Source organism: Sinocyclocheilus grahami, unplaced genomic scaffold, assembly GCF_001515645.1.
Source record: "Sinocyclocheilus grahami isolate Dianchi unplaced genomic scaffold, SAMN03320097.WGS_v1.1 scaffold474.1, whole genome shotgun sequence".
Classification (NCBI taxonomy): domain Eukaryota; kingdom Metazoa; phylum Chordata; class Actinopteri; order Cypriniformes; family Cyprinidae; genus Sinocyclocheilus; species Sinocyclocheilus grahami.
Genome location: NW_015505653.1, coordinates 260,701 through 287,295, shown reverse-complemented (window position 1 = coordinate 287,295; position 26,595 = coordinate 260,701). Strand labels below are relative to the sequence as shown.

General features: G+C 37.3%; 3 protein-coding genes and 1 non-coding gene across 4 annotated transcripts in view; 2 read left to right on the top strand and 2 right to left on the bottom strand.

Moving 5' to 3' along the window:
* Positions 1–3,492: 3,492 nt before the first annotated feature.
* Positions 3,493–6,654, bottom strand: LOC107553543 (beta-1,4-glucuronyltransferase 1). The gene is made up of 2 exons (XM_016235810.1): positions 5,344–6,654; positions 3,493–3,922 (listed from the first exon to the last, which is right to left on the bottom strand). Exons 1-2 carry the CDS (start codon positions 6,445–6,447, stop codon positions 3,731–3,733), a joined length of 1,296 nt encoding a protein of 431 aa, XP_016091296.1. The 5' UTR covers positions 6,448–6,654; the 3' UTR covers positions 3,493–3,730.
* Positions 6,655–6,922: 268 nt separating this feature from the next.
* On the top strand, positions 6,923–7,004 carry trnas-gcu (transfer RNA serine (anticodon GCU)). The gene has a single exon. It is a non-coding gene; the product is annotated as a tRNA-Ser (tRNA).
* A 1,305-nt stretch (positions 7,005–8,309) lies between these two features.
* On the bottom strand, positions 8,310–11,157 carry LOC107553516 (prefoldin subunit 2-like). Its single transcript, XM_016235779.1, has 4 exons — positions 10,993–11,157; positions 9,949–9,990; positions 9,050–9,193; positions 8,310–8,970 (listed from the first exon to the last, which is right to left on the bottom strand). The coding sequence occupies exons 1-4, from the start codon at positions 11,062–11,064 to the stop codon at positions 8,782–8,784; spliced, it is 447 nt and encodes a 148-aa protein (XP_016091265.1). The 5' UTR covers positions 11,065–11,157; the 3' UTR covers positions 8,310–8,781.
* A 6,326-nt stretch (positions 11,158–17,483) lies between these two features.
* The window catches only part of LOC107553515 (H(+)/Cl(-) exchange transporter 3-like), a 66,949-nt gene continuing 57,837 nt past the window's right edge, over positions 17,484–26,595 (top strand). Inside the window, exon 1 of the mRNA XM_016235777.1 lies at positions 17,484–17,660. The gene's annotated coding sequence lies outside the window, so the exon portion shown is untranslated. The remainder of the gene's footprint in view (positions 17,661–26,595) is intronic.

The following is a 26,595-nucleotide window of genomic DNA, read 5'->3' as shown; positions in this document are numbered from 1 at the left end:
GTGTCTACTCATGAAGTGGAGGAGAGAGCGTTTAGTGCACATTAGCTGAGCCGAGCGACAGAAAGATAGAGATGGCGGATAAAAAACAAAAGAGGAAACCGTAACCGTAACTGAACAAACGAAGGCTAAAGGCAAGAAGTAGGACCCGTGTAAATATCGGATCAGCTTTCCAGCGCTGGAGAGAACTCAAGGAGCGGAAGGCCTGCGATCGGCCGCCGAGGTTGCTTTGTTTCTTCTCGATAGGTGAGTAACAGCGTGTCTGCGCCGCAACAGCTAAAGTCTGTCTAGTACACTGGACGCAACAAAGCGACCGTTAAAAATCATTTGAAATTTGTGTCAATACGTCATGAATAGAACGCAGCAGCAGTTTTCTGTCGGGGATTTGTCGTGTCGTGCCGCACCGCATCCAGTGTAGACCATAGACATGTATATATATATCTCTGGTGTAGACAGCATCACTGATTATAATGAGTTCTATAGTATTTTGTCATGGCGCGCCGCTCGCATCTGGTGTAGACACTGTGTAACATTGGTTTTGCTTTGTTTCACAGAACTAATCGTTGCCTGGGTTGCGTACGTATGTGTGGGACGGAGCTATCAAAATAGGGGCGAGACGCTTTTGGGGTAGGGGCGTGTTTGTTTTGGTGATTTCAAATATCAACATTGGCTACCAGAAATCACTTACCCCACCTTTAAAGCATGTGGTTCACTGACAAACATGCACGTAAGTAAGTAGACAGCTCCTTATTCTTTTTAAGGTAATATGTTGACTCAATGTTGGTATTAACCAAATGAACACAGAGACCTCAATACTTGGTACATGATAAACACTATTTACTGATTGTTACCGTCATTGTGTGAGTATGAATGGGTCATTTTGAGTAGAAACTGAACTCTAGATGTCACAAAACAGCAAGTTACTAAACCTAACAACAAAAGCAACCATAAAACAGTGTAAATACATCTCGAAAACAGCAAAAATTAATTATTCATGCCCAAGTGCATCATGGATCATGACTTTGATATTTACTTAAACAATCTTTGTAAAAATAACAAACAATTCCAAGTAAAATATACTTATAAGCTTAAATTGCTTAAATTGAGTACTAATATTGAATTTACTCTTTTTTTTATTCTTGCCTGAACTAAATTATTTAACGTAGAAATTGCATTTGTTTTTCTGTATTATTTACTTCACCACAAAATCATTTTTATCAGTGTGTTTAATGTATTGTCTTAATTATACATTAAATTATTTATACAATAAAATTATTATACACTACATTGGTTTGTAGCACAAATAGCTTTCCTGTTTAGGCTGCTGCATTTTGTTGTTCTTCTAGTTATAGTGTTAAAGTCCCTGTAAAGTCAATTCTGAGAATTGTTTCTGAATGCATTATAAATGTTACAAATGTATTGCTGAAACACATTACAAAGACTGTGAACTATGTAGTACTAATAAATGAATCTGCACATTCACAGAAAATAGCGAATTTCAGCAAAAATAAATAAAAATTGGATAGAAAGGAGTCAACGTGTAAAAATGTGAGTGAAAATTACTTTTTTTTACCTATTTTTGTGGCCTTGGTATATCTGTTCACATCCGTTTTTATGCTTTAGCTCCCAGATTTAACATCAACACCGTATCAAAACTGTTATAAATGAACCAAAATTGTACTTAAAGTCAAACATAAAATGTTACAATAAGACCCAATAATACACAAAATAGCAGTGTTTAGTTTCTTAATGTCTCTCAGCTTACATTCATTGTATTAAACAGTCCAGATTGTAGTTCTGTCTCACTTAATTTGGTCAGTAATTTGTAATGATGGCATTTCCATGATCAATTACTGTACATCCAATTAAACTGTTTTTTATGTCACTTGGTAGAAACTACTGAAATTAATATCACATCTGTCTAATTTTGCTAGTTTCTACAAAGTGACCGATGCATTTGCAGCAAAATGCATCGAGTTTGACTCGACGCATCTTGACACCAGCAAAAGGCTATATTAAGTGTTTCTCCTCCCTTATAAAAGCTGATATGTCTGTTTATTTAATTATCTGAACTTTGCACAATTATATTCTTAATTTCAATTGAGTTTTTCCTTGCTGTAATTCACTCTAGACCTACAGTGTTGTATTATCAGAAACAAACGTATAAAGTGCAATAATTCATCTGCTATAGAAGTTAGACTGAAAGAGACCAACACAAATGTTGTAGATTTATTGTAACTAGATACAAAACAAACAAGTCAATATTAATAATAAAAACAAAAGAACTTCAGTCATCGTTCAACAATAACTAAACCAGTGCTAGTTTCATGTGTAATCAAATAATGAGGTGTCCACTTTATGCTACAATTTTATAAAACACTTTACAATCTTTTTTTCTTTTTTCAGTATCACAAGGTTTCTGGATTGAGTGTTTTTCCAGCGTCACAACATTCATGCTTCCATTACTACACAACACTATCAGGGTAAATGGAGTCAAATAACCAAAATGCATTTGCTTTTATGACAAACAATAATTGGCAAAATAATATTACTAATGTAAAAATAAACTCTTTCAATATCAGGCAAGATTTTCACATCAGAAATTTTAGTTTTTTTAAATACTATAAAGTAAAAGAAGATGTATTATATTTTCCCAAAACAAAGGACAATATATACGAGCCTCTTTCAGTGTTAAACACTACATATCTTGAACAGCTGATGTAAATATCTGACATATACAGGATTGCCTGTTCAGTCTAATCATCATTACAACTGTACATTCCTGCATTAATCTAGTGTTGATTAATTGTCATCTACCCTTAATCCACAGTATAATTAATACACTAATATGATTTTCAGACGCCGCTCCCTGTCTGTGTGTGTGCATGTGTGAGTGTCTGTGTGTGTGTGTGTGTGTGTTTGTGTGCCTGAGTGTTTGTGTGTGTCTGTGTGTGTGTGAGTGTTTGTGTGAGTGTGTGTCTGAGTGTGCGCGTGTGTGTGTGTGTGTGTGTATCTGTGTGTGAGTGAGTGTGTGTGTGTGTGTCTCTGTGAGTGTGTAAATTATCATCAGGTTCTATCAGTGTCTTTAGAGTTGTTATTAGCATAAAGGTGGCCTATCGACCTTAATATGTTAATAGCTTTACAACTAATCTCTAGGTCTTTACAAGACCTCGTCGCGTCAGTAACTCAAACACGCGTCACAACATAAGATAGAGAACTGTAAATAGTAATGTCATTAGCTACTGCATGTTTACTTTCTCAAATTAAGACAAGACACTACAGTTTTGAGATTTTAGGCTATTTGTTTTTTCATAACCTGTTGTTTCAGACTAGTTGAAAGAAAACTTGTTTTATTCCAATTAATATATTTGTGTCTGTAGATTTCAATTAAAAAAATACATTGAAAACCTCAGAAAAGTAAATGATGAAAAACAGCATCAAAATCAAATAAATAAATAAGTTAACTTTGAAGACATTTTTACCTTGCTCTCAAATTTCAAAGTAGTCACAAGTGTAATGAAAACAAAAAGGACCATCTTTATTTAGTTTCTCTCGTGTCTTCAGCTTATTGATAAAATGATGAGCATTCAAGAAGAGCATCTCCGTTGACTGTAGTTTTTGATGTTTGAAATGAGTGCAGATACAAACAGGTTCTTGGCTTCAGTTTTGTGCATCTATGATTCTCACATGAAGTCAGGATTAGACGTGATCTCTCTCACCACCGTCTGTTTTCTCAGCAGCGGCGAGGCGAGTTGGGATACTTGGCCTTCAGGCTCTCCTTGAAGCTGCGGAAGAGGATGCGGTTCTTGCGGTTCTCCTCGTCCTTTCTGCTGTGAAACTCTCCCTGGACCTTAAACCCTCTGTGCACCACAAACGCATTGCTCAGCACAGAGAAGCGGTAACCTGCGATGTGAAGCTCACAGGCCTGAAGAGAAGAGAGAAATCAGTCAGCAGGTAACGGAGCAAATTAATGAATAACAGAAATATTCATATTTTACACCACGAGAGGCTTCTCAGTTCACACCGGAACTCAGTCCACTTTCTATTCACATTATACAAAATATGAATTTGTTTTATTGCAATATATATATATATATATATATGTGTGTGAGTATATATATGAATTTACAAAAAATTTAACATTTATTAATGTAATAAATACTTAATTTAAAAATGTAATAACTTTTTTGTGTCATTTTCACAGCATACATATACATTTTGGGGGTTAAAACATACAAACTGCAACGATAATTAATATTAATCATTTTATTATATAAATTTTATACATATATGGCATTCTGGAAACATCATATAATATGTTTAGGGTATTATATTAATTATTGTAAAAGCTATTACAAATATATACAATATTAAAACATAATATATTATAGTTATATAATTTGATACTCTAAATATCACAATATAGCCTAATATACATACACACATACATGTGTGTGTGCATGCAGTAAAAAGTGAAAAATCTGAATATTTTATATATATTATTTTATTATGCATTATAATATATATGATTATATATCAATTGCTCTTTTTTTGGTTTTAATTGCTTCTAATGTCCTGTATTGCATGCATCTTCTAAATGACTAAATTAGGGATGCACCGATATGAAAATTTTGGCTGATACGATAACCGATAATTCTTTATTTTTGAAAGCCGATAACCGATATGTTGGCCGATAAATCTATATCCAAATTTGTATATACTTTTTGAGAAACATTAATTGTGTGTGTGTGCGAACAAGAAGGTAGCTAGTCGCACACGGAGTCCAACTGAATTTGAATTTGACTTTTTGCACGATGCAATTTATAAAATAAAAAATGTTTTGCTAGATTTTTCAGTCTGTATTGGACTCAGTGTGCGGCCTGCTACCTTCTTGTTCGTTTTCAAGTGCTCCCTTGGCTTTACGCACCTACAATTTTTCTTTACGGTGCGTTTCCACTGGCACATAGCGAGCGTTTTCAATTCATTCCTATAGAAGTTGAGCTTAAACGCTCGCTCGGTGTATTATGGGATTGACAGCGGCTGAGAGCGTCAAAAAGATTGGGCATTCCTCGACTTTATGCAAATGTCGAGCGACAACCAATCGCTGTGAAAGGAAGAAGATGAAACGTAAACAGGGTGTTTTTCAGAGGCGTGCTCTGCCCTGAATTTGATACGCCCCAAAGCAGTGGTGTCGTAGCGTTGCCAGCGGCACTGAGCGCAGATTTGACGCTGCAGTGGAAATGAACCGTAAGTGTGTGTGTGTAAAAAACAGGATTTATTTTGCATTTGGCGAATTGATTGGTCGCGTATACACTTCCTGCAGGAGTCCACTGCTCCATCCCTCACCTGACTGATGCGGTTGAAGCCGTACTGCCTGAAGTTCTCGTCGTAGAGAGGAACCGTTCGAGCGCCGATGTAGAAAGGCTCCCACGGATCGGCCCAGTTTATAGTGTACGCCACCTCCAGCAGCCCGGAGCCCCTGCTGGCCAGATTGACCCACTGCGAGTAATTCGTAGGAGCCTGACAGCGAGGGCAAAGCTCGTCGTAAAACGGCCGCACCTCTCCCACCTGATAGAGCTGCACCAGCTCCGCCTTCGTCGCAGGCATCTTACGAGTGTGTCTGATCTCGAACGCGGGAAGCACGAGGACTTCGTCCGCAGCCGGTTCGCGCCTCATTAGCATTGCCACGAATTGGTGGTGCAGATTGGCGCTGGGTATCATGTCGATATCGATGACCAGGATGTAAGCGGCGTCTGTGCCACTGCGGGCCACGTTGCGAAGAAGGTTATTGGGGTACGAGACATTGTTCCCAATCGCGTAGTTTTTATACTTGTCTCTGTACGATTCGAGCTTGGCGAAAACGCCGGAGCAGCCCATGTCCTCCAGACCAGCGAAATGCTCTCGATCCTGGTCTGGGAAACTCGCCATTTCACCCGAGTGGCAAACCAGATGGAAGTCCACCAACGCTTGAACCTGCGGGCAAAACAGGCTGAGGGCGTAAACGAACGCCGTGGCGAACTTGACATCTTGGCCGTTGGCGAATATCACAACGGATAGCGGATTCTGCCAGCGCTCCAACAAAGAGCTCAAATGGTGAAGGTTGTTGATGGTGGTATGCGTGGCCAAAGCCAGGTGGTGCGATCTGGGATCCGCTCCTGGCTTCTGATTGGTCGAGAAGTCGCTTTTGATTAGGCTCTTATAGACGCGGTACTGTCCACTCCCATCGAAGATCCCGCCTGTAGATAAAGAGTACCTGAGATGTTCCCGTCTGGGGTTCTTCTCTCCTTGGTTTGCGGTCTTTTTGGAGCCGAAGAGCTCAGAATACTTGTAGCGCTGCTGTTTGCCGTGCAACTTTGAGAGGAAAGACAGATATAGAAGCTGCAACAGTGCAACGATGAGAAGGGCACTGAGCACCACCTTAAACACGGAGCATTTTTTAGAGAAATGCATTACAATTACTAGCACCTTTTGGTTAATGCTAATGAAATAAAGAGTGCTCACACAGATCAGCAAGGGTTAGCCAGCTATGCAGCCCTCATGCATGCAGCAGCCGACTTTGCACTGATTTGCATTGCAGCCAGAGGTAGTGCAGGTCAGGTTAAACGGGAATTGACTTGCATGTTTGGATGCATGCATTGAAAAGACGCCAGTGAGCAGCATAAGAGAAACGCGCTCTAGCACACTGCGCATGTTAGTATACTGTTCCGGGTAACGTTACCGTAAACACTGTGAAACGGGCTCGGCTCGCTACTTGTGCTCTGGCGTACCTGTATGTGACTGTTTCGACTCCATAAACACTTCCTGTTTGTAACAGCCAGAAGAGACACTAGTACACACTTACTAGACATCAAAACGTAGATGTGTTATGACCTAAATGTGTAGCTGTAGAATGAAAAAGATCATGTACATGCACATGTATGTATCAGACGAGGTGGCCGAGTGGTTAAGGCGATGGACTGCTAATCCATTGTGCTCTGCACGCGTGGGTTCGAATCCCATCCTCGTCGGAAATTTATTTTAATTTAGACTTTATCAATGACAGACCGGAAGTCCTGCAGTTTTGGTGTATTACGCGCATTAATTATTACATGTGCTCAGCTAATCATAAAGTGCAGTGATGTTTTTGCACATGCTGCCATAGTAATCTTTAGGCTTAAATAATAAAAAATACAGGGTAATATAATTAAAATATTTTAAACATAATATATACAACGCTGATCTCGAGACGGCATTTGTGAGACTTTGGAGCCCCCTACAGTTAAGCGAGTGTAAACAGTAAAACTACAGTAAAACTCGACGCAATTACAGTAGATAGCTGTGCACGTGCCTTTTTGCTTGTTTGCTCACCAAACTTGCATTTAAAAAACAAACAAAAAAACTCACATAACTAATAGATACAAACAATAACAATAACCATTGATAATAAAATATAAAAATAAATAACACAAAATAAAAATAAAAAACTATAGGCCGATACATAAGGGTATTCAAATCAAATCTTCAACACTAATTCTGAAAAGACCTTAAGATGGATTAAAGTTCCTTATGTCTCCAATGCTATCGATATCAATAGGTCTATCGATAATGATATGCCTTAAACTATTTAAAAAATGTATTTTTTGAGCACCGTTTATGAATGTGATATTTACCTATATATTCGTAAACCTAAACTTACATTAGTAAACCCCAGAATAGAGGTTTGGGGGTGTGTGAGAAAGATGCTGAAGCGGTTTGACTTATTTGAGAGTATCATCAGAAAGATTTTGAAACTTATAATTAAAAACAAAACAAAAACAAACTTGCATACAGCTAAGCAGTGTCACCACATACCATGGTATATGCATGTGGTAATTGTTCGGTATCATGGTATATATTGTAAAATATTCCATAAAAACAACAAGAGTTGTACAATTATTGTCACACAAAACACAGAGAAATCATTTACAGTATAGGGCTGCATAATTTAGTTAAAAAATGACATTGAATCAGAATTTGAACTGTGATGTAAACATTTAATCTCAAACACACATAAGTCTTTGCACTGACTTAACTTTAAATTGGACTCGAACCTCTTTTGGTCCACATTATGTTCAGTCATTTTTAGAAGCCCGGTCAGTTTGAATAATAATAGCAAAATTATTTCTATGTTATTTTGAAAATCTATAAAACATGAAGACGAATATAATATAATTGTACTTTAATTTTCACTTTATTTTATACTCTAAATTATTAACTAAATTAGCTTTTTTGCTCCAACAAGTGTGTGAATGTATTGACAAACGAAACACGCAACGCTGTGAACAGATCTTGCTGACTTTTGTATTTTTAATTCAATAACCGAAACAATCACAAAAACAAAACAAACATAACAGTCGTGACATGATAAACGATGGAGCCGAGCTGCGGTCAACAGTCAGAGGTCCAGGGTACGAGACAAGTCGCTCGTTTCACTCCGCACCAAATATGACTAAATATCACGTCTTCCCAAAGCTGGAGGAAAGCCAAAGTCAAGTCTCAAAACCATTTTGAATATAGAGAATTTATGCAGTCCGTTTAAACATGAAACGACACGCTTGTTGACTAAACTGGACTGAAAAGCAAATAATGGCAAACAATTTAGCCGATGCATTCGGCTGCAAATGTGCCGTTGTGTTTTAATGTTATGAACGTACAAAACGTGCATGACTTTCACTCTCTTTCGTGCTTTATGACTGGCATCTGTACGACTAAATAGAAACATGCCAACTCAGTCTCTCCGCCAACCAGCGTTTAAAGACAAATCCACTAGGAGACGAGCACGCCGGCGCCTCCTTTCGAGCCTCCTCCTTCGCTCTCTTTGGCTGGACTGGCGTCCGCTTTGCTCTGTTTGTCGTCCTCTCCGACTAATCGGATGTTGTAGCGCTCGCGGTACTCCGTCAGCTCCCGCCCTTTCGCCTGCATCTGTGTGTTAAGCGACTCCACGATCTTCGTGATCTGATCGGAAGGAGAGAAGCGTTAATAATGCATCGTTTATGACGAGCAAAGGTGTGCGAGTCCCGCAGCAGAGTCGTACCTGTTCTTTATTGTTTTCTAACGCAGGCAGGACTTCTTTGACCGTCCTCTCCACGAGCACGCCGCCCACCAAACGAAAGCACTTCCGCGACGGATCGACTTCCTTTAGCGTCTCAATGACGAGGCTGCGAAGAGGAAGTTTACACTGTCTTTCAGACAACCAGTCCATCAATTAACATCTTGTGAAGTGTTTGTAAGAAACAAATCCATCATTGAGACATGTTTTAACATCAAAGTGTTGCGTTCGACTAGAATACAAGTCCAAAATCCTTAATATTGATTCTCCTGTGAAAAAGTCTGAATCAGGAGAGAATAAAGCAATAATCCCCGTGAAGCCGTGGTTTACAGTGAATTTATAACAGCTGAGGGGCGTTGTTAGGCACGACGCGAAGCGCAGTTAACCCCCTTAGCTGTTATAAATTAATTTAAATTAAACACTAAGGGGCGTTGTTCACGTAGTGCCTAAAACCCCTTTAGCTGTTATAAATCCACTGTAAACCATGGCTTCATAGGGATTATTGCTTTTATAAAACGGTTATTCCATATACGTAGTAAGGTTTCACAGAATAAAAGTGTAATGATGTTAATAAAAACAGTATTCTTCCACCAAACAATGTGGTTCCAACAAAGTGGTTGCAGAACAGCACAGAAGTAAACAAAGGTGTGTGTTTGTAGAGTGATTTACAACAGCTTTGAACGTGGCTCAGCCAATCAGAATCAAGGACCGGAACTCTCCAGATTTTATAAGTACGCACAGATCAAGCATTGTTTACAAGTAAAAACCAGTCCACTTTTTCACTGGAGGAAGCGTTATTATGGACTCATTCGACCAGAAGTGACAGTTTTAAGTTAAAATGTGATGGCTGTGTTTCTTACAAACACGCAGCTTTTCACTAGTACACAAGATATTAAAGGGGTCATATGAGGGAAAGTAGCCACCACCTGATCCAAACAAGCACGCAGATTAATAACACATGCATATTAATAAGGTAGTAAATTGTAAAATATAATAAAAGATCATTAGGTTCAAATATACAGGTGCATTTAGAAAAACGATTCTGTCCCCTTGATGACTTGCTAAAATTATTTTTATGAGGTAATTATAATTGTTTTGAACATGTTTATGGTCTCTCGTTAAGTATTTAGTTTCCTAAATTTTAAGAGCACTGAAATGTACATTTTCCACATTATTTCAACATTATTATTTTAACATTTGGACTTTCGTGTAATAAATATTTATATTTATTAAATAATTAAAGTTACAATGTAATCAAATTATTAAATATAAATATATATTTAAATAAATATATGTGATACAACATTAAGATTTCATAATAGTTCACATTATACATGTATATTTAAATATATTTAAATACAAATTTAAAAAGTGTGTGTGTGGGAATGTAAAGAGATGTGTTTTAAATGCAAGTTTATCACCAAATATAAAACAATATTTCGCACGTTATGAAACCTAACGCCATCACACATTGCAGAGGATTGACGTTAAAGAGTTTATTGCAGGATAACGTTACATGTTAAACACGTAAAATCTATGTTAGATCAAGAAAAAAACTCATTTGTGAATATTAAGTCATCAGGAATGCCTCTAAACGACTAGACTTGTGACAGATGATGCACTTTCCTTAAAGAGACAGGAGGGCATGTGCTAGTTTAATGGCAGGAGACATTCAACCTAACCTGAAATACCCAGATTTATAAAAAAGACAGTATCTGTTATCGCTCATGCATCTGATCTGAAGTTTGCATTGGCAACTATAAACCAGCTCGCGCGCGGCTCAATCCGTAGCGACTCCACTGAACACAGCAGCATGCAGTGAGGGGCGTCGGCGCTCGCGGCTTGGTTGCTTACAGCAGACGCGTTACTCGCTCGCGGCGCAGACGACGCGTTCATGCGTTACTGTAATAACCCCGACGCGTCGTTACCTGCTCAGCAGACGGAGCGGGCTGCTTTCCGCCGCTTTTACCGCTCGTGCTGTTGCTGCTGTTCGCCGCCATGATGAACTGCACACAACATCGCAGTCAGGACCCCTATGGTCACATGAGGGGCTGACCGCGACACTCCTGACTGAAATTACCGCTCTGGCTGTACGAATTTTTTAAACCACACATAAAATACCCTTATTCACCAGTAGGACCGGATTGGCTAATCGGGAGCACCGGGAGGATTCTTTTCGTTTTTTAGGCCGCGAGGGCCGCAGTGTTGTCATGCCACTTGGGGTTGAAATATGGATGCTGTCCACTGATCTATAATAGATAGATGTCCCTAGACTGCCTGCAGTCATAGCAGCCCCGCTCTTTTTATTTATAATTTTCTCGCAGCCCATATTATTATTTTCACCTGCCCATAGCAATAACAAATTCTCAATTGATAATTAATCATCATTTTTGCGCAAGTCATTGTTTTATTTGTGAGGTAGCCGTTTCGGGAAGGCTTTAAGACCAAGCGGAATCCTCTTCGTTTTGATTCAGTTTGGGCGAATGCAAACAACTTATTGAGCACGAGCCCAACATTCAATCTACCTGAGGAAGACGTCTTTCATTGCAATGCAGTTAGAGAGAGAGAGAGCGAGAGAAATACATATAAAAAAGAATTTAACTTCTAGTATTCTTGGACCTCATTATTGAAGTAGGCTACACATCCAAGCACCAGAAGCAGCCCACACTCTCTAAGTTTTCTTTAATTGAAAAATATGCATTTTCATTCATTCAAATGTGACCCTGGACCAATTTGTCAAAATTGAGATTTATACATCATCAATAAATAGCTTTCCATTGAAAACAAAATCTAAATATTGAGAGAATCATCTTTAAAGTTGTCCAAATGAAGTTCTTAGCAATGCATATTACTAATCAAACATTAAGTTTTAATATATTTACAGTAGAAGATATACAAAATATCCTCATGGAACATGATCTTTACTTAATATCCTAATGATTTTTGGCATAAAAGAAAAATCTATAATTTTGAAGCATACAATGTATTGTTGGCTATTGCTACAAATATCCCCCAGCGACTTAACACTGCTTTTGTGCTCCAGGGTCACATGGTTGCAATGATTTTTTAGTTCAAAACTTTAAATGCCATTGTTTAAAATGCTTTATTGACTGAAGTTTCATGTTACGCTTTCAGATTTCATGCCATTTGTAATTTCACAGTATTTTCACCTCCTAACTTACTACACTTGTGAAGTCACAATTCTATATTGGTACAATTTACTCAGGCCGATGACATTTTTTGTATGACAGTAAAATTATTTTTAGAATAATTGTGCATAGTTTAAGCAAAACAATTGTCATTATTTCTGAGAACTATTTGACTGCAGGCAGACATACATAATTTGGAGCGTCCCTTATTCTCTTAAAGAACAAACACTTATTTTCTACAAGAATACAATAATAAACACTATTTTCTTAAAGAATAAAAGCTAAAGAATCACAATTGTCCCTTATTTTCCTGTGCTCCAGGGTCACATGGTTGCAATGATTTTTTAGTTCAAAACTTTAAATGCCATTGTTTAAAATGCTTTATTGACTGAAGTTTCATGTTACGCTTTCAGATTTCATGCCATTTGTAATTTCACAGTATTTTCACCTCCTAACTTACTACACTTGTGAAGTCACAATTCTATATTGGTACAATTTACTCAGGCCGATGACATTTTTTGTATGACAGTAAAATTATTTTTAGAATAATTGTGCATAGTTTAAGCAAAACAATTGTCATTATTTCTGAGAACTATTTGACTGCAGGCAGACATACTTTATGGTACAGTACAAATATTTGGAGCGTCCCTTATTCTCTTAAAGAACAAACACTTATTTTCTACAAGAATACAATAATAAACACTATTTTCTTAAAGAATAAAAGCTAAAGAATCACAATTGTCCTGAAGTTAATTCTGAAGTTAATTGGCAACCCTAATGATGATGTAATTATCTTTTGACTCCCCTGACCGGCACCTTGCTAAAAAAACAAAAACAAAAACCGTCAGTTGTTGGAGATATACAAGCAAAAAATAATAGATGAAAAATGGATAATAGAAAGCACAAAGGTGGCACTGTAGGCCAGTAAAAAATTTTTACAATAAGTGGGCCGGTCTATGGCATGAATCTCCAGGGCTGAAAATGAGTCCCACTCCGGCCCTGATCACCAGCGAGATATCTTACACGTTTCTGATCATTGTTTCTTACGAAGGGTAGTTCATCCACAAGAGGCCCTTGGCGTCTCAGAAAGCCGAATCCCACATTCAAATCAAAGGCGTTTCAGTCTTACTGAAGACATTTATATGTATATGATAACAATCATAATCTTTTTTAATTATTCAGCTATATCAGAAATATATGGAAATCTAGATTTAAAGTAAATATATAAATAAATGGCTATTTTTTTGTGATCACAACGACTCTCCTTTGATTGGTCCCTCCTGCCCTGCGCTGAGAAAAGTAACAGGTAACACGTGACAGCGCTGTCTCTGCTGACATTTTTAAACCTGAGTAATAATGCTGGTAAATATATAATGATACTGATACTGGTGATAAACAATTTAATGAAAATGCAAGGTACGTAAATATAAGAATTATTACTTAGGTCCAAAGTACTGTCCAAACACTGTTCAAGAGAGGTAAACATAACACAGGGACATGTGATTTCTGTGGGCAGGTAGAGACAGTAGAACGTGTTCCCTTTCGATTCGGTCACTCTACATTGCTATGGGGGAATTACCCTTTCCTCCAAATACTACTGAAGCCTTATTGAATCACGCCAGTGAAACTGGCCAATGGCGTTCAAGCGCGCGAAATATGAGGGGCTCCCACTCTATATAAAGCAGTGCTTGCCCGTCATCTATTCAGAATCTTTTTCTTCAGCCAACCTTCTACTAGAAGCAAGAAGCCTGTCATCAAGACTACTCACCGTGATCTACACGCTGCAGCGGACACACCTTCTCTTCCCCTGCTGTGTTCCGGTGAGCTTCGGAAACAAGGATGACTCGCGATTGCCTCTCCTGCGCAGAGCCAATCAAACTCTGATGGCCACAAGTCGTGCATCTTCTGCCTGGGTCGCGCCCATGCCCATGCATCTTAGGGGGTCGGACTGCCCCCACTGCGGAAATATGAGCTTCCGGACTCTCAAGCTCTGTGTGGCCATCATCCAAGCGATGAACTCGCCCAACTAGCCCTGTCGCGCTCTTCCTCTGCAGCCTCTTTCGAGCCAAAGAGGGAAGTGCTGCGAGCTTCTGATGTGGATCTGTCAGGATCAGGTGACAAGCACGCGCCGGCTTAGTGCCCACGGGCTCCCCACCCCTCTGCTGCAGGTCCCATTCCAGTGCGCTCCATGACCGCTGTTCTCCGCCCCTCCCCCATCGCTGAAGATGTGGTGTCCTTCGGTGCCATGGAGGGCGCTGAAGAGGAGGATGATGCCATTTCGGTGGCAGCGTCTGCGACTGCTAGTCTAACGGCGGGATTGAATGTCGTTCCCATAACGGAGAAATGTCTACGTGATGTCTCATGAAAGCTCGAGAGGGAACGTCTCCGGTTACTCCGGTTTACTCCCAGGAAACACCGTATCGTTGCTGTTCATGAGCGCAGCGCTGCTTTGTTTACGGCGGTAACCCAGGAAACACCGTATCGTTGCTGTTCATGAGCGCAGCGCTGCTTTGTTTACGGCGGTAACCCAGGAAACACCGTATCGTTGCTGTTCATGAGCGCAGCGCTGCTTTGTTTACGGCGGTAACCCAGGAAACACCATACTGCATCTTTGTTTGGATGATGATTAAAAAGCAGTGGTTGCCTCTCATATTAAATGGAGAGAGCACAAAGCCTTAGTTTGTTTATACAAAGAGATTTTTTTTATTTGTGTAACTTATTTCTTTGATTTGGGGTTTGTTTTAAAATTTCAATTTAGTTTAGTTATATTTATATTTCACAAAGAAACGTGCAGCAATAGCTTCAATAATGAAAGGACACCTTCTTATTCACTGAATGTCTTCAATCTCATTTTGTTAAAAAAAAAATTGTGAGAAAATCGAATCATGAAAACAGAATCAGAAGTTTTCTAAAAATATTATGTTTAAATATGCAATAAAATGTGCTGCACACATCTGAATATTTGGGTTGAACTGTTCTGGAACAGTGTTGTAAATACAACTTAACCACTGATTTCTAGTCGTGTCCTCTTTTGGAAGACCAAACAAAGTAGTTTCGCTTTCACAACGAAAAACATGGCCGCCTAGCGTGAGCTGAGGCCGGGCTAGAGTGAGCAGAGGCGGCGGGGTTGAGAACGACGTTTAGAACGAGGCGTTTTAGGTAGGTGTGGCAGACTCTTAACTTTTATAAAGAATATCTCTTTGGATTTGAGACTTTAGTCTTTGTAACTTTACAGATCTTCTTTATGCACCAAGAGCTTGTAACACTCCAAAGAGAAAGGAAAAATTGAAATCGCATCATATGACCCCTTTGATGAAATGCGCTAATTTGCATACATTTCTAGTACAAAAATCTAAACACTGGATGAACTCAGTTAAATTTTTTTGACATATTAGAGTTTTTACAGAGGGAATTTTGGGCATCTGATTTTTGTCACTCAGAAAACACTTAGAACAGACAGAAAACAATATATTTTCACAATTTTGGGGGGAATAATATGTTGTATATAATCAAGCAAATTCTATATGAACAAATCCCTCTGTAAAATTGTAAGTAAGTGCTACTGAAGTGGAGATTTATGGCTCAGTGTAAGAGGAAAAACTCATTTGGAGAAAATGGCCTTTAAAAATATGTATTGTAATTGAAATCTGTTGACACAAATAAATAAAGTGCTATAATAGAAACACGTAAAAGTGTCTTTTGGATGTTTTCTTTCTACTAGTCTGAAAAAACACTTTATGAAAAACCAAAAAGCCCAGGTGCAACAGTGTTTTTGCCTGCAGTGTCTCCCTTTAATTAACACGAGCACTCAAGGCCATCATGCAAATGTGCCAGATTTGGCCATACAGGCTAATTCTCATCTGCAGGTTGATGGTAAAAGAAAAACCAAAGTCCACAAGTACATAAAGAACAAACATAAAAGATTCTACATATAAAAACCAGAAGCAAGCAAGAAACCCAATTTTTTTAGACATGTTTAATTATCCAATAACCACCCTTTTATCGATGATGATTACAACACATTTATAAATAGAATATATCTTTTATGTTAGAAACAATATGTGATGATGCTTTACTGTGTATGTAATGCATGACAGTAGAGAAATATAATGTAGAAAATGTAATTTTGCTTTGCAACGTGAAAAGCTCTGTACAAATAAGCATGAACTGAATTGACTCTGAGCTGCTTCTTAATAAATTTGAGCCAAGTTGGATCAGAAATGGCTCGACTGGTCCGGTGGGAAGTGTCTCCTCCGTCTCATGTAAAGCGTTTCTTTAGTTCTAGTTAGACTCAGACAGTCTTGTATAACTGACACTGAAAGGCAGGATTGCTTTACGATGAGCGACGCCAGGAACGGACATTTCATTATGTTAAAGTTGTGTCTCATGCCTTTGTTGGTAAGTTTTCAGCGACAAATATCTCAAAGACTAACATTAACCTATGAATATAGAACTAGGTGAACTTGAAATCCTGATGTTGAAACTAGCTTTTTAAAGCTCATTTCTCTATTATTATTATAATTAGTATAGTGTATGTATATTTTTACCTTTTTTAAACTGTATCATTCTTATTATATTATCTGTATATAATCTGTTTTTATTGCGTAGTTATAATTTTATCTTACGTTATAAATTCTGTATTTATTATTGTGTGTTCAATTATTTATCCTAACATTACGATATATTATTAATATCAAATTGATATTATGCGGTTTGTTTTATTATTTTACCAATATCCTCATTAAATACGGATTTGCTTTCATTTTATTTTATTATATTTTTGTTTTCTTTATTTTATTTAGTGTTATTTTAATATACTTTGTTTAAGATAATATATAATTTGTATGTTTTTCATATTACCAATCTAGTAGGTTACATGTTATATTTATTTTTTAAAGTATATTATTCTTTTTGCATGTTATTCTATAAAAATATATATTTTTTTAACCTTACAATTCATTGTTCATATTAACCACCCTTTTTCTTTTCATTTATTTTATTATGTAATCTTTAGGTAATTTAATATTAAATTATTATTTTTATATTACAATATCACAATATAGTACTATTACTATAATAATAATAATAATATTATAAATCAGTCACAATAAATATACGTTAATTTAATATATTTGTATTGTTGGGTTTTTACATTTAATTTAGCATTAATATATTTTAAATTATATATATATATATATATATATTATGAACATATTCGGCTGCGTGTAAAGTCATATTAATGTAAACAAACGAAGTCGCGCGGATCCGCTGGAGGAGGAAGTGGAGGGGACACCGGAAGTGAACGTCATCGACACAGTAACGGACCAAAACAAGCCGCGGCAGCGCAGAAAGACAGCCGCTTCTTGAGAGGAAAATGTCGTTGCGGGTTTTATCCGAGCTTCTGGGATGATCTGTGTGTTCAGAGGTGGTTTCGAGGCATTGCGGAGGTAAGACGCTCACATCTGTGCGGCTCCAGGAGCACCTGTCGGCTCGTTTCATCGCGTCGTTACATGTCGCTTTAGAGGTATTCCCATGTTTCAGCTTCTGTGTGAACCGCGTTCAGTGTTATCTGGATAGCAGCGAGATGCTGGAGGTGTGCTGTCAGTGCTGCTGCTGTAGGGTTTACTGCAGCTCGTTCTAGGTTGGCGGATGTCTTGAAAGCTGCTCAGCTACACGACCTTATGTCTGAGATGCGCACGCAGCACATGTCGAGGTAAGATGTGCTTCATATGTGTGTCTGTGTTACAGATATGAGTTGAGCTGTGATCATTAACATGCGTGTCACTGATGGTGAGGCCTTCAGCTCGGAGTCACGCAGATGAGTGTCTGAACATTTCACACCATACAGATAAACAAGCGTGTAACACCAGCACATACATGTGCATCACACCAGTACACACGTGCATCACACCAGTACACACGTGCATCACACCAGTACACGCATGTGCATCACACCAGTACACGCATGTGCATCACACCAGCACACGCATGTGCATCACACCAGCACACGCCTGTGCATCACACCAGCACACGCCTGTGCATCACACCAGCACACGCCTGTGCATCACACCAGCACACGCCTGTGCATCACACCAGCACACGCACGTGCATCACACCAGCACACGCACGTGCATCACACCAGCACACGCACGTGCATCACACCAGCACACGCACGTGCATCACACCAGCACACTGCCAGCAGCTCGAGGCAGAGGTCACTCAAGAAAACATGAAGTTATAAACCTCTGGCTTTCTTTTGTGGATGGCGAAAAGCATTTTTCCACGAAGTTACAATAAGTGTTTTTGTACTATAAATTAGTTTTTGTTTAGTTTTTAATTCCCCCCCCCCATGCATTTGCGATAAATGAGCGTTGAAACTTTTGAGCTTCGAAAGAAAAGAGTAGTTCGTATGAATCATGCATTTTTTTTAAAAGTCAGAAGATTTCTAAATATTTAGAGAGAAATAAGTTGGTAATACATTTAGATTACAATAAAATAAATGATTTAATCTAATAATGCAAAAAAAGTCACAGAAAAAGTGAAAACAGAAAATATAAAAATAATATCTAATTCAAAATATTAACAAAAACTAAAATAGTACATCTGTGATGTCAGTAACTATAACTGTGATGTCAGTGGTCACATGGGCTATTGGCACCAGATTAATATTTTGTCTTTATTTGGACAAGGAGCCAAAAGTGTTGATTGGAAAGGCTGTGTTTTGTTTGAGTGGTGTACAGTACCTCATGTCATGATTGTCTGGACTGATAATCAGACTGCTTCCTTTTTAAAAGAAGATTTCTGGTGTCAGACTCAGCAGTAAATACGAGCATCTTCCTCTTTCGTCTTTGAACGTCTTCCTGCTCTGAGAGGAACTTCTGAACAGAGCCGCAGACACTGTTTGCTGTCGTCAGACACCTGTTTTTGATCGCTGTGGAGTGTATGATATCTTTCACAGGGCAGGTTTATTAGCGTGTGTCTCTGCCGTATCTGTGTTGTTTTTACTGACGGTAGAGTAAATAAATGCTACTGATCCCATCATTTCACACGCATCTGAAAACGCTGATTCATCTCTAAGCAACAGTCACCTAGGTGATACTTCCATGACAACAGAGAGAAAGAGAGAGAGACACACACACACACACACAGAGAGAGAAAAAGACACACACACACATGCACACAGAGAGAGAGAGAGACACACACACACACACACACAGAAAGAGACACACACACACACACACACACACACAGAGACACACACACACACACACACAGAGAGAGCGAGAGACACACACACACACATGCAGACAGACCGAGCTGGAGAAAGTTGTGTAAAGCAGGGGTTCCCAAACTTTTCCATTCCGCGACCCACCTAGACTAGTATAATCTATTTCAAGACCCACCGAAATATTTGAGATAAAAAACAATTTACATTACTGTGAGCTTAATCTTAATTAAAAATGTAACATATTACATAGCCTAATTAAGAAAAATTTAATTTATAGTACAACTGAAAAATTTCACTACTAATACTTCCGTTTTAATTTCTTCATTTATAGACGTTAATGACGTTACTGATGTCTATGAAATATGTCCATAAAAACTTGAAACGTGCTCACTCCGGTGCGTATATGAATGGTAATCCGTGCTGCAAGTGTTGTTAAACTCATCGCGGGGTTCAGCACAATGTGTGCGTGTAGGGGAGAGCGGAGCAACACTTTTTTTATGCAAAGCATAAGAAGCGAAGCAGAACTATCTAAAACAGTTTGGAGATTAAAATAATTGTGAAATAATTGTAAAAATACTAAACAGCTGTGTCTCATTTTAAATGAACACTAAAACCGAGATGACACATTTACTTCAGCCGGAAATGTACTTTTGCAATGGTTAAATAAATGTTCAGCGAACTTTGGTACATTTTCTCTCTATGTAGTGATGATATGGCAAGGAAATAATAGTAAATTGTAAAAAAAAATGTATGCTAGCCGCTAGCGTGTGGAAATGTTTAAAACATTGGAGTGTTACCGTTAACCCGGCGCTTGTGCCCCACTCACCCCGTACATGTCAAATGCTTTTTACAGACCGTTTCCTTATTGGTGGGTAGCCAAATGCATATGAAAGAATGAAAACAACAAACTCTTAATATCTCTCGGAAAGATACAGAATTCTCGAGCTTGTGACAGCAGGATTCATTCTGATTGGCTGTCAATGTTTTTATTGTTCATCTGCTGAAAAAAAAAAAAGTTTCTCTGTGCCTTTATCATTATAGTTGTGGTGTGGTGTGGCTATTTTTTAATATTGAGAACGATTTTTAGAACTATAATCTTTATCGTTATCTTTATAGTTATCGTGCTTGGTGTGAACGGGCCTTAAGGGTTTGGATTCAGAGCAGCGTTACGATTCACTCAAACAGCTGGACTAAATCGTTTATTAATCAGTGTGTGAGAACAAATCAGTGAATGGAACAAAGAAGCAGTACCTGACATCAGGCTTAACAATGTGATTTTTTTGATGTGTAACTACTAGGGCTGCCAGTTTAACGCGTTAACTTAATTAATTAGCTTTGAAAAAATAATGCGATTAAAATATTTTAAAGGATACATATTATGCCCCCTTTTTCAATATGTAATATAAGTCTCTGGTTTCCCCAGAATGTGTCTGTTAAGTTTGAGCTCAAAATACCCCACAGATCATTTATTATATAATTTTGAAAATGCCTTTTTTTGAGTGGAAGCAGAAACACACTTTGCTCAAACTTTCACCATGGCATTAGAGCTAGTACACCTTTGGCGCTTGCAAAATCAAAATGGCGGCGCAGAGAGTGGAAACTTACAGATTAAGGGGCGGTAATATTATAATCAGATCCCTTTGCCACGTCACCAAGGGAGCGAAATCATATGCTCTCGTTTTCTCAGACGCTTGCAGAAAAAGACTTACCAAAACAATGTTACGTTTCCTTGGTTGGTAGATTGGGGAGGGGACCTGATTATAACACTTAACACTTGGAAAAGTCAGATTTTCATGATATGTCACCTTTAACGCAGTTAACGCCCCTATACTTGTACGTCATCTTACATTTCACACAGTTGACTGTTGACAAATATATTGCAGGGAAACAACTTTACAGATATTTGGTCAAAAAAAAGCAAAAAAAATGAGTTTGTCTCATATATTTATATCGTATGATAAGCGAAGCCGCATGAGCAGCGAGAGCTGTATCACAGCAGTTCAGTAACAGGAGTTAATATTTTGTTATATGTTAACACAATACTGTCTGTTTTGCTCAATTTTGCAGAGAAAGCATTACCTTTAAAGCCACCGCAAAACTGTAATGCGTCTGTGAGCAACCCAGCGGTGTTTAGTTTCTGAATGAATCATCGTTTTGAACGATTCCAATGATTCAATAGCCTATTCACAAACTGAACCGTTTACTTAATTCCTGAATGAATCAGCAGTTTGAACGAATTAATGAATGACGTAAAAAGACATTTACCACCACCTGCTGGCAGTTTTCGTTTCTTATTTAGAGTATCATTTCATAAAAAAAACTAAAAAAAGAAGACTGTTGGTAACTAAGCTGTTTTGGACTTTCATTGTATGAACAAAAAATACTGAGATGTTTCTCAAATTATCTTCTTTTATGTTCCATAGTTTGTTAGGCCATTGTAGTCTAAACGTTTATGTGTAATACATTTTATGTTGAATTAAATAAAATATTTCTTTCTAAAGATACTATTTGTAATGTCTACTTGATACTTTCTCATGTTACACAAAAATAGCTTTAAACAATCTTTTGTGGGTAATTTCACAGGCAAATGTAATTTGCGATTAGTTAGATTAATTAATCGACACATGTAATTAATTTTTATAAAAATTTTAATTGACTGACAGCCCTAATAACTACACCTTGTTATGTAAACAACTGGTCAGAGTAGATTGATTCAAGACTCACTAACCTGTTTTCAAAAAGTGCATATAATGTATCCCCCAATTGTAAGTCGCTTTGGATAAAAGCGTCTGCTAAATGACTAAATGTAAATTTAAATGTACATTTATGACTTGTATGTTGTGTGTGTGTGTGTGTATGTATGTCTATATACAGTGTGTGTGTGTGTGTGTGTGTGTATATATATATATATATATATATATATATATATATATATATATAAAACTTTTTAGAGGAAACAGCTCATCATTTAATGAATCGACAGCCTATCTGCTAATCTTCAACATGTTTTACACTAAACAATACTTTTGGATTGAACTATTTTTAGAGTTTACCACGAAAAAATTTCGTTTTATAGGAGAGGTCAATGCCTTTTTGTGACAGGTGGGATTCAGCTTACGGCATTTCTCATTTATTCCTATGGGATCCGTAAACGGCGATCGAGTGTCGCACAGCTCTGACTGAGATTTAATGACGTCACGGCTGTAATGTGATTGGTTATTAAGGCACACGCGATCCGAGTTAGCCGTTACGCTTTCTCCAATAGTGAGTAATACAGACCCTCTCATCTCCCTATAGTAAGAAAATTAGGTGTATGTATATATATATATATATGTCTGCCGATTTCGAGCCGGTCTGTTTTGACGTCACACTTACAGCGACTGATAATGTATTTATGTCGTGCCAGATGAGTGCGTGAAAGAGACTCGTACAGAAATCAAAACAAATGAGCGCAACAGCACACACAGAAAGTTATAGATGCATACTGCGCTAGTAAAAAAAAGAAAAGAAATGTATAATATATGATTTAGATACGCAACACTGCACGACCAAAATGTTTCAACACGATTGTAATGTAATTTTTATACAATAGTAGTTCAATAAACAAGAAGTTAAAATCAAGTCACTTACATTTTAGACACAATATTGACTGTTTTTGCTCAGTTTCGCTGATGAAAATAGTTCCAGTCAAAGCCACGGCAGAACTGTTTTGTGTCTCCGAGCAACACAGCAGTGTTTCGTTATCGAATGAATCCACGTTTTTGAACGAATCAAGTGAGTCAATGATTCAGTAACCCATTCATAAAGACAGTAGTCACTTGCCTTGTTTCTGAATGAATCAGCCGTTTGAACGAATCTGTTGAATTAATGACTAAAGACTCGCTCATTAAAACAGTAATTTGCCGCCACCTACTGGTTTGGTTTCATATTTAAAACTATTTGCATTTTCCCCAACATTTCTTGTTTGTACGTTTAAAAAATATTTAAAACATTAATCTCATAAAAATGTTTATGCATTTGAAATTTGGCAGTGTAAATGCATTTATGGCACCTCAGCTTCATCAGACAGTCTAAATCCATCTGATGCTTCTTCAGATGCAGCTTCTGTGTTTCCTGCAGTTTGTTGATACTGATTTCATTTGAATGGTAACAGCTCTACAGTTTCTTATGATTCTATCTAACTGAATAATGGAAACAATGTAAGAATTTTATGTGAAAGATGACAATTTAAGAAACATCTGTTTTGTTGAATAGTACAGCAACTCCTTTTTTGTTAATTATTATTTCTACCTTTTATTTTCTAGTCACAGAGCACTTTATTTTAAGAGTTGTTTAAGTGAAAGAACATCTGTAACTTTGTCCAAATTGGGGAATCGTAATGTTTAATAATTTTTTTTTATCTAAATATTTTTTTTTGCATTAAAATGTATAGATTATTGTTTGTATATGCTGTCAATTATAGTTTTTAGAAAGAAAACCAGAATCGGCAAAAATCGGTATAGGCTGGTCACACTTACAAAAAAAATCGGAAATCAGAATCGGCCAAGAAAAGTGCAATCAGTGCGTCCCAAATCACGTACTTATGCACTATCCTATGACGGTTTGTATAAATAGTGCGGGTAGTGCATTCACACTGGAAATTCCAAAAGGAAAAAGTGCACTTTATATATATAATATACAAAATTAGTATCTGAATATCTAATAATAATAATAATAAAAAAATAAATTAATATAATTTAAATGAATATCTGTATGTTAGCAGGATGGTCTGTTTCAAGTAAATATCTGCAGGAATGCCTCCCAATGTGACGTACAGAGAGCGTCAGGCTGAATGAGTGTTTATCAGCGCTGCGATTCCCTCCTGAACTCTGAGGAAGGCTCTCGGATGTTTTTTCTTTAAAAAAAAACACTCAAATTGAAGCAAATCAATTGAATTTCTTGTTTCAACTAGATTTAAGGCGGCCGTCCTCCAGACAGTTTGATTCTTCACAGAGCGGCTCTTGTGCTCGAGTCCCGCAGACAAACACCAGCTAGAGCCCTCCATCTCATGATTTGCTTGCAAAATTAATCTATTACTCAAAACATCCTCTTCATTCAGTTACAAAGCAGCAATAGAGTGATTTCTGAAGATCATGTGACACTGGAGTAATGATGCTGAAAATTCAGCTTTGCATCACAGGAATAAATTACATTTTAAAACATATTCAAATAGAAAACAGTTATTTTAAATTAAAATGATATTTCACAATATTGTTGTTTTTGCTGTATTTTTGACCAAATAAATGCAGCCTTAGTGATCAGAAGAGACTTAATAATAATAATAATAATAATAATAATTTATATATGAAAATTATATATACATTTAATTTTAAAACGATTTAGTTTTATTTATTATATTTAACAACAATATTTATTATCTATTATTGATATTATTATTATTATTCAAACCTGTATGACAAATAATTATATTTATTTAATAATGTATTATTTTATTATTATTAATTTAATTGTTACACAATAATAAAGACATTTATTTATTATGTAAATAATTTAACAACAAAACTAATAATATTTATGTACTATGTATTATTATTATTTGTATTATCAGTATTATTATTCAAACCAGTATGATGACAACAACAACAATAATAATAATAATTAATATTATTGTTATTATTTAACCCCCCAAATTACATATTTATTATTTAAATTATTAAACCGTAATAATAACAACAATAATAATCATATAGTAATAATAATGAATTATACTTGTGAGACACAACATTTTTATTTAGTTTATTATTTATTCATTTATTGATTAATAATAATAATAATAATAATAGACACATTCTATTCATGTCATACTGTCTTCATGTCTTTTTTTTCTGATTATAAGTGAAATTTCCACACATGATCAGATGCTCACAGATGCTGGCATTGTGGTTAATTATTTCCACCGTTATTATTAATGATGTGAGTCGAGCGGAGGCTTGTGACTGTAACTCTGCACACGAGGACTCGTGATTCGTCTCAGACCAGGGTCCAGAGATAAGAGGAAAAAACTGAAAGAGAGAGAAACACATGTGAAGTAGGAAATACAGAGAGAAACGCTGAGTCCAGAAGGAAACTATTATTCTCGTTGTGGATCATTATGAGACGATTGGAGAACAAACACACACAGACTCCAGCTGTAAGTCCCCAGATTTCTCTGTCACATCCGATTGTTTATCTGTTTTGTCTATATTTAACTGTTCAAAAAGCCTGATTGGTTGAGCACTGTCTAATATCAAATATCATAAATGTGTGTAATTTTCAGAGAAGTTTGCGCTCATACAGAAGTGCTGTGGTGACTGTACTTTTCATACACCGTACTGGATGATTAAACGTTAAACAGTAAAAGTGACTTTTGACTCTTGACTCTTGCTCTGTTATACAAACACACACACACACACACACTTAAGTTACACCCACACACACACACACACACACACACTTAAGTCACACACACACACACACACACTTAAGTTACACACACACAGACTTAAGTTACACCCACCCACACACACACACACACACACACACACACAGAGAGAAACACACACACACAGAGAGAGAGACACACACACACACACACACAGAGAGTGAGAGACACACACATGCACACAGAGAGAGAGAGAGGGAGAGACACACACACACACACACACACTTAAGTTGCACACACACACACACACTTAAGTTACACACACACACACGCACGCACATATACACTTAAGTCACACACACACACACACACACTTAAGTTACACACACACACACACTTAAGTTGCACACACACACACACACACACACACACACTTAAGTTGCACACACGCGCACACACACTTAAGTCACACACACGCACACACACTTAAGTTACACACACGCACACACACTTAAGTTACACACACACACACACACACACACACACACACACTTAAGTTACACACACACACACACACTTAAGTTGCACACACACGCGCACACACACACACACTTAAGTTGCATACACACACACACACATATACACACGCACTTAAGTTGCACACACACACACACACACACACACACACACACACACACAGAGCGCTCTCGCTTCTGTTTTCTCTCTCTCTGTG

Excerpts from the sequence above, each read along its gene's own strand:
- LOC107553543 (XM_016235810.1), bottom strand. The coding sequence starts at position 6,447 with ATGCATTTCTCTAAAAAATGCTCCGTGTTTAAGGTGGTGCTCAGTGCC. Across the intron at positions 3,923-5,343 it reads GCTTCAACCGCATCAGTCAG|GCCTGTGAGCTTCACATCGC; the intron begins GTGAGGGATGGA and ends TCTTCTCTTCAG.
- LOC107553516 (XM_016235779.1), bottom strand. The coding sequence starts at position 11,064 with ATGGCGGCGAACAGCAGCAACAGCACGAGCGGTAAAAGCGGCGGAAAG. Across the intron at positions 9,194-9,948 it reads TGACCCCTTTAATATCTTGT|TGTAAACTTCCTCTTCGCAG; the intron begins GTACTAGTGAAA and ends TCTGAAAGACAG. Across the intron at positions 8,971-9,049 it reads TAGAAAACAATAAAGAACAG|ATCACGAAGATCGTGGAGTC; the intron begins GTACGACTCTGC and ends CCTTCCGATCAG.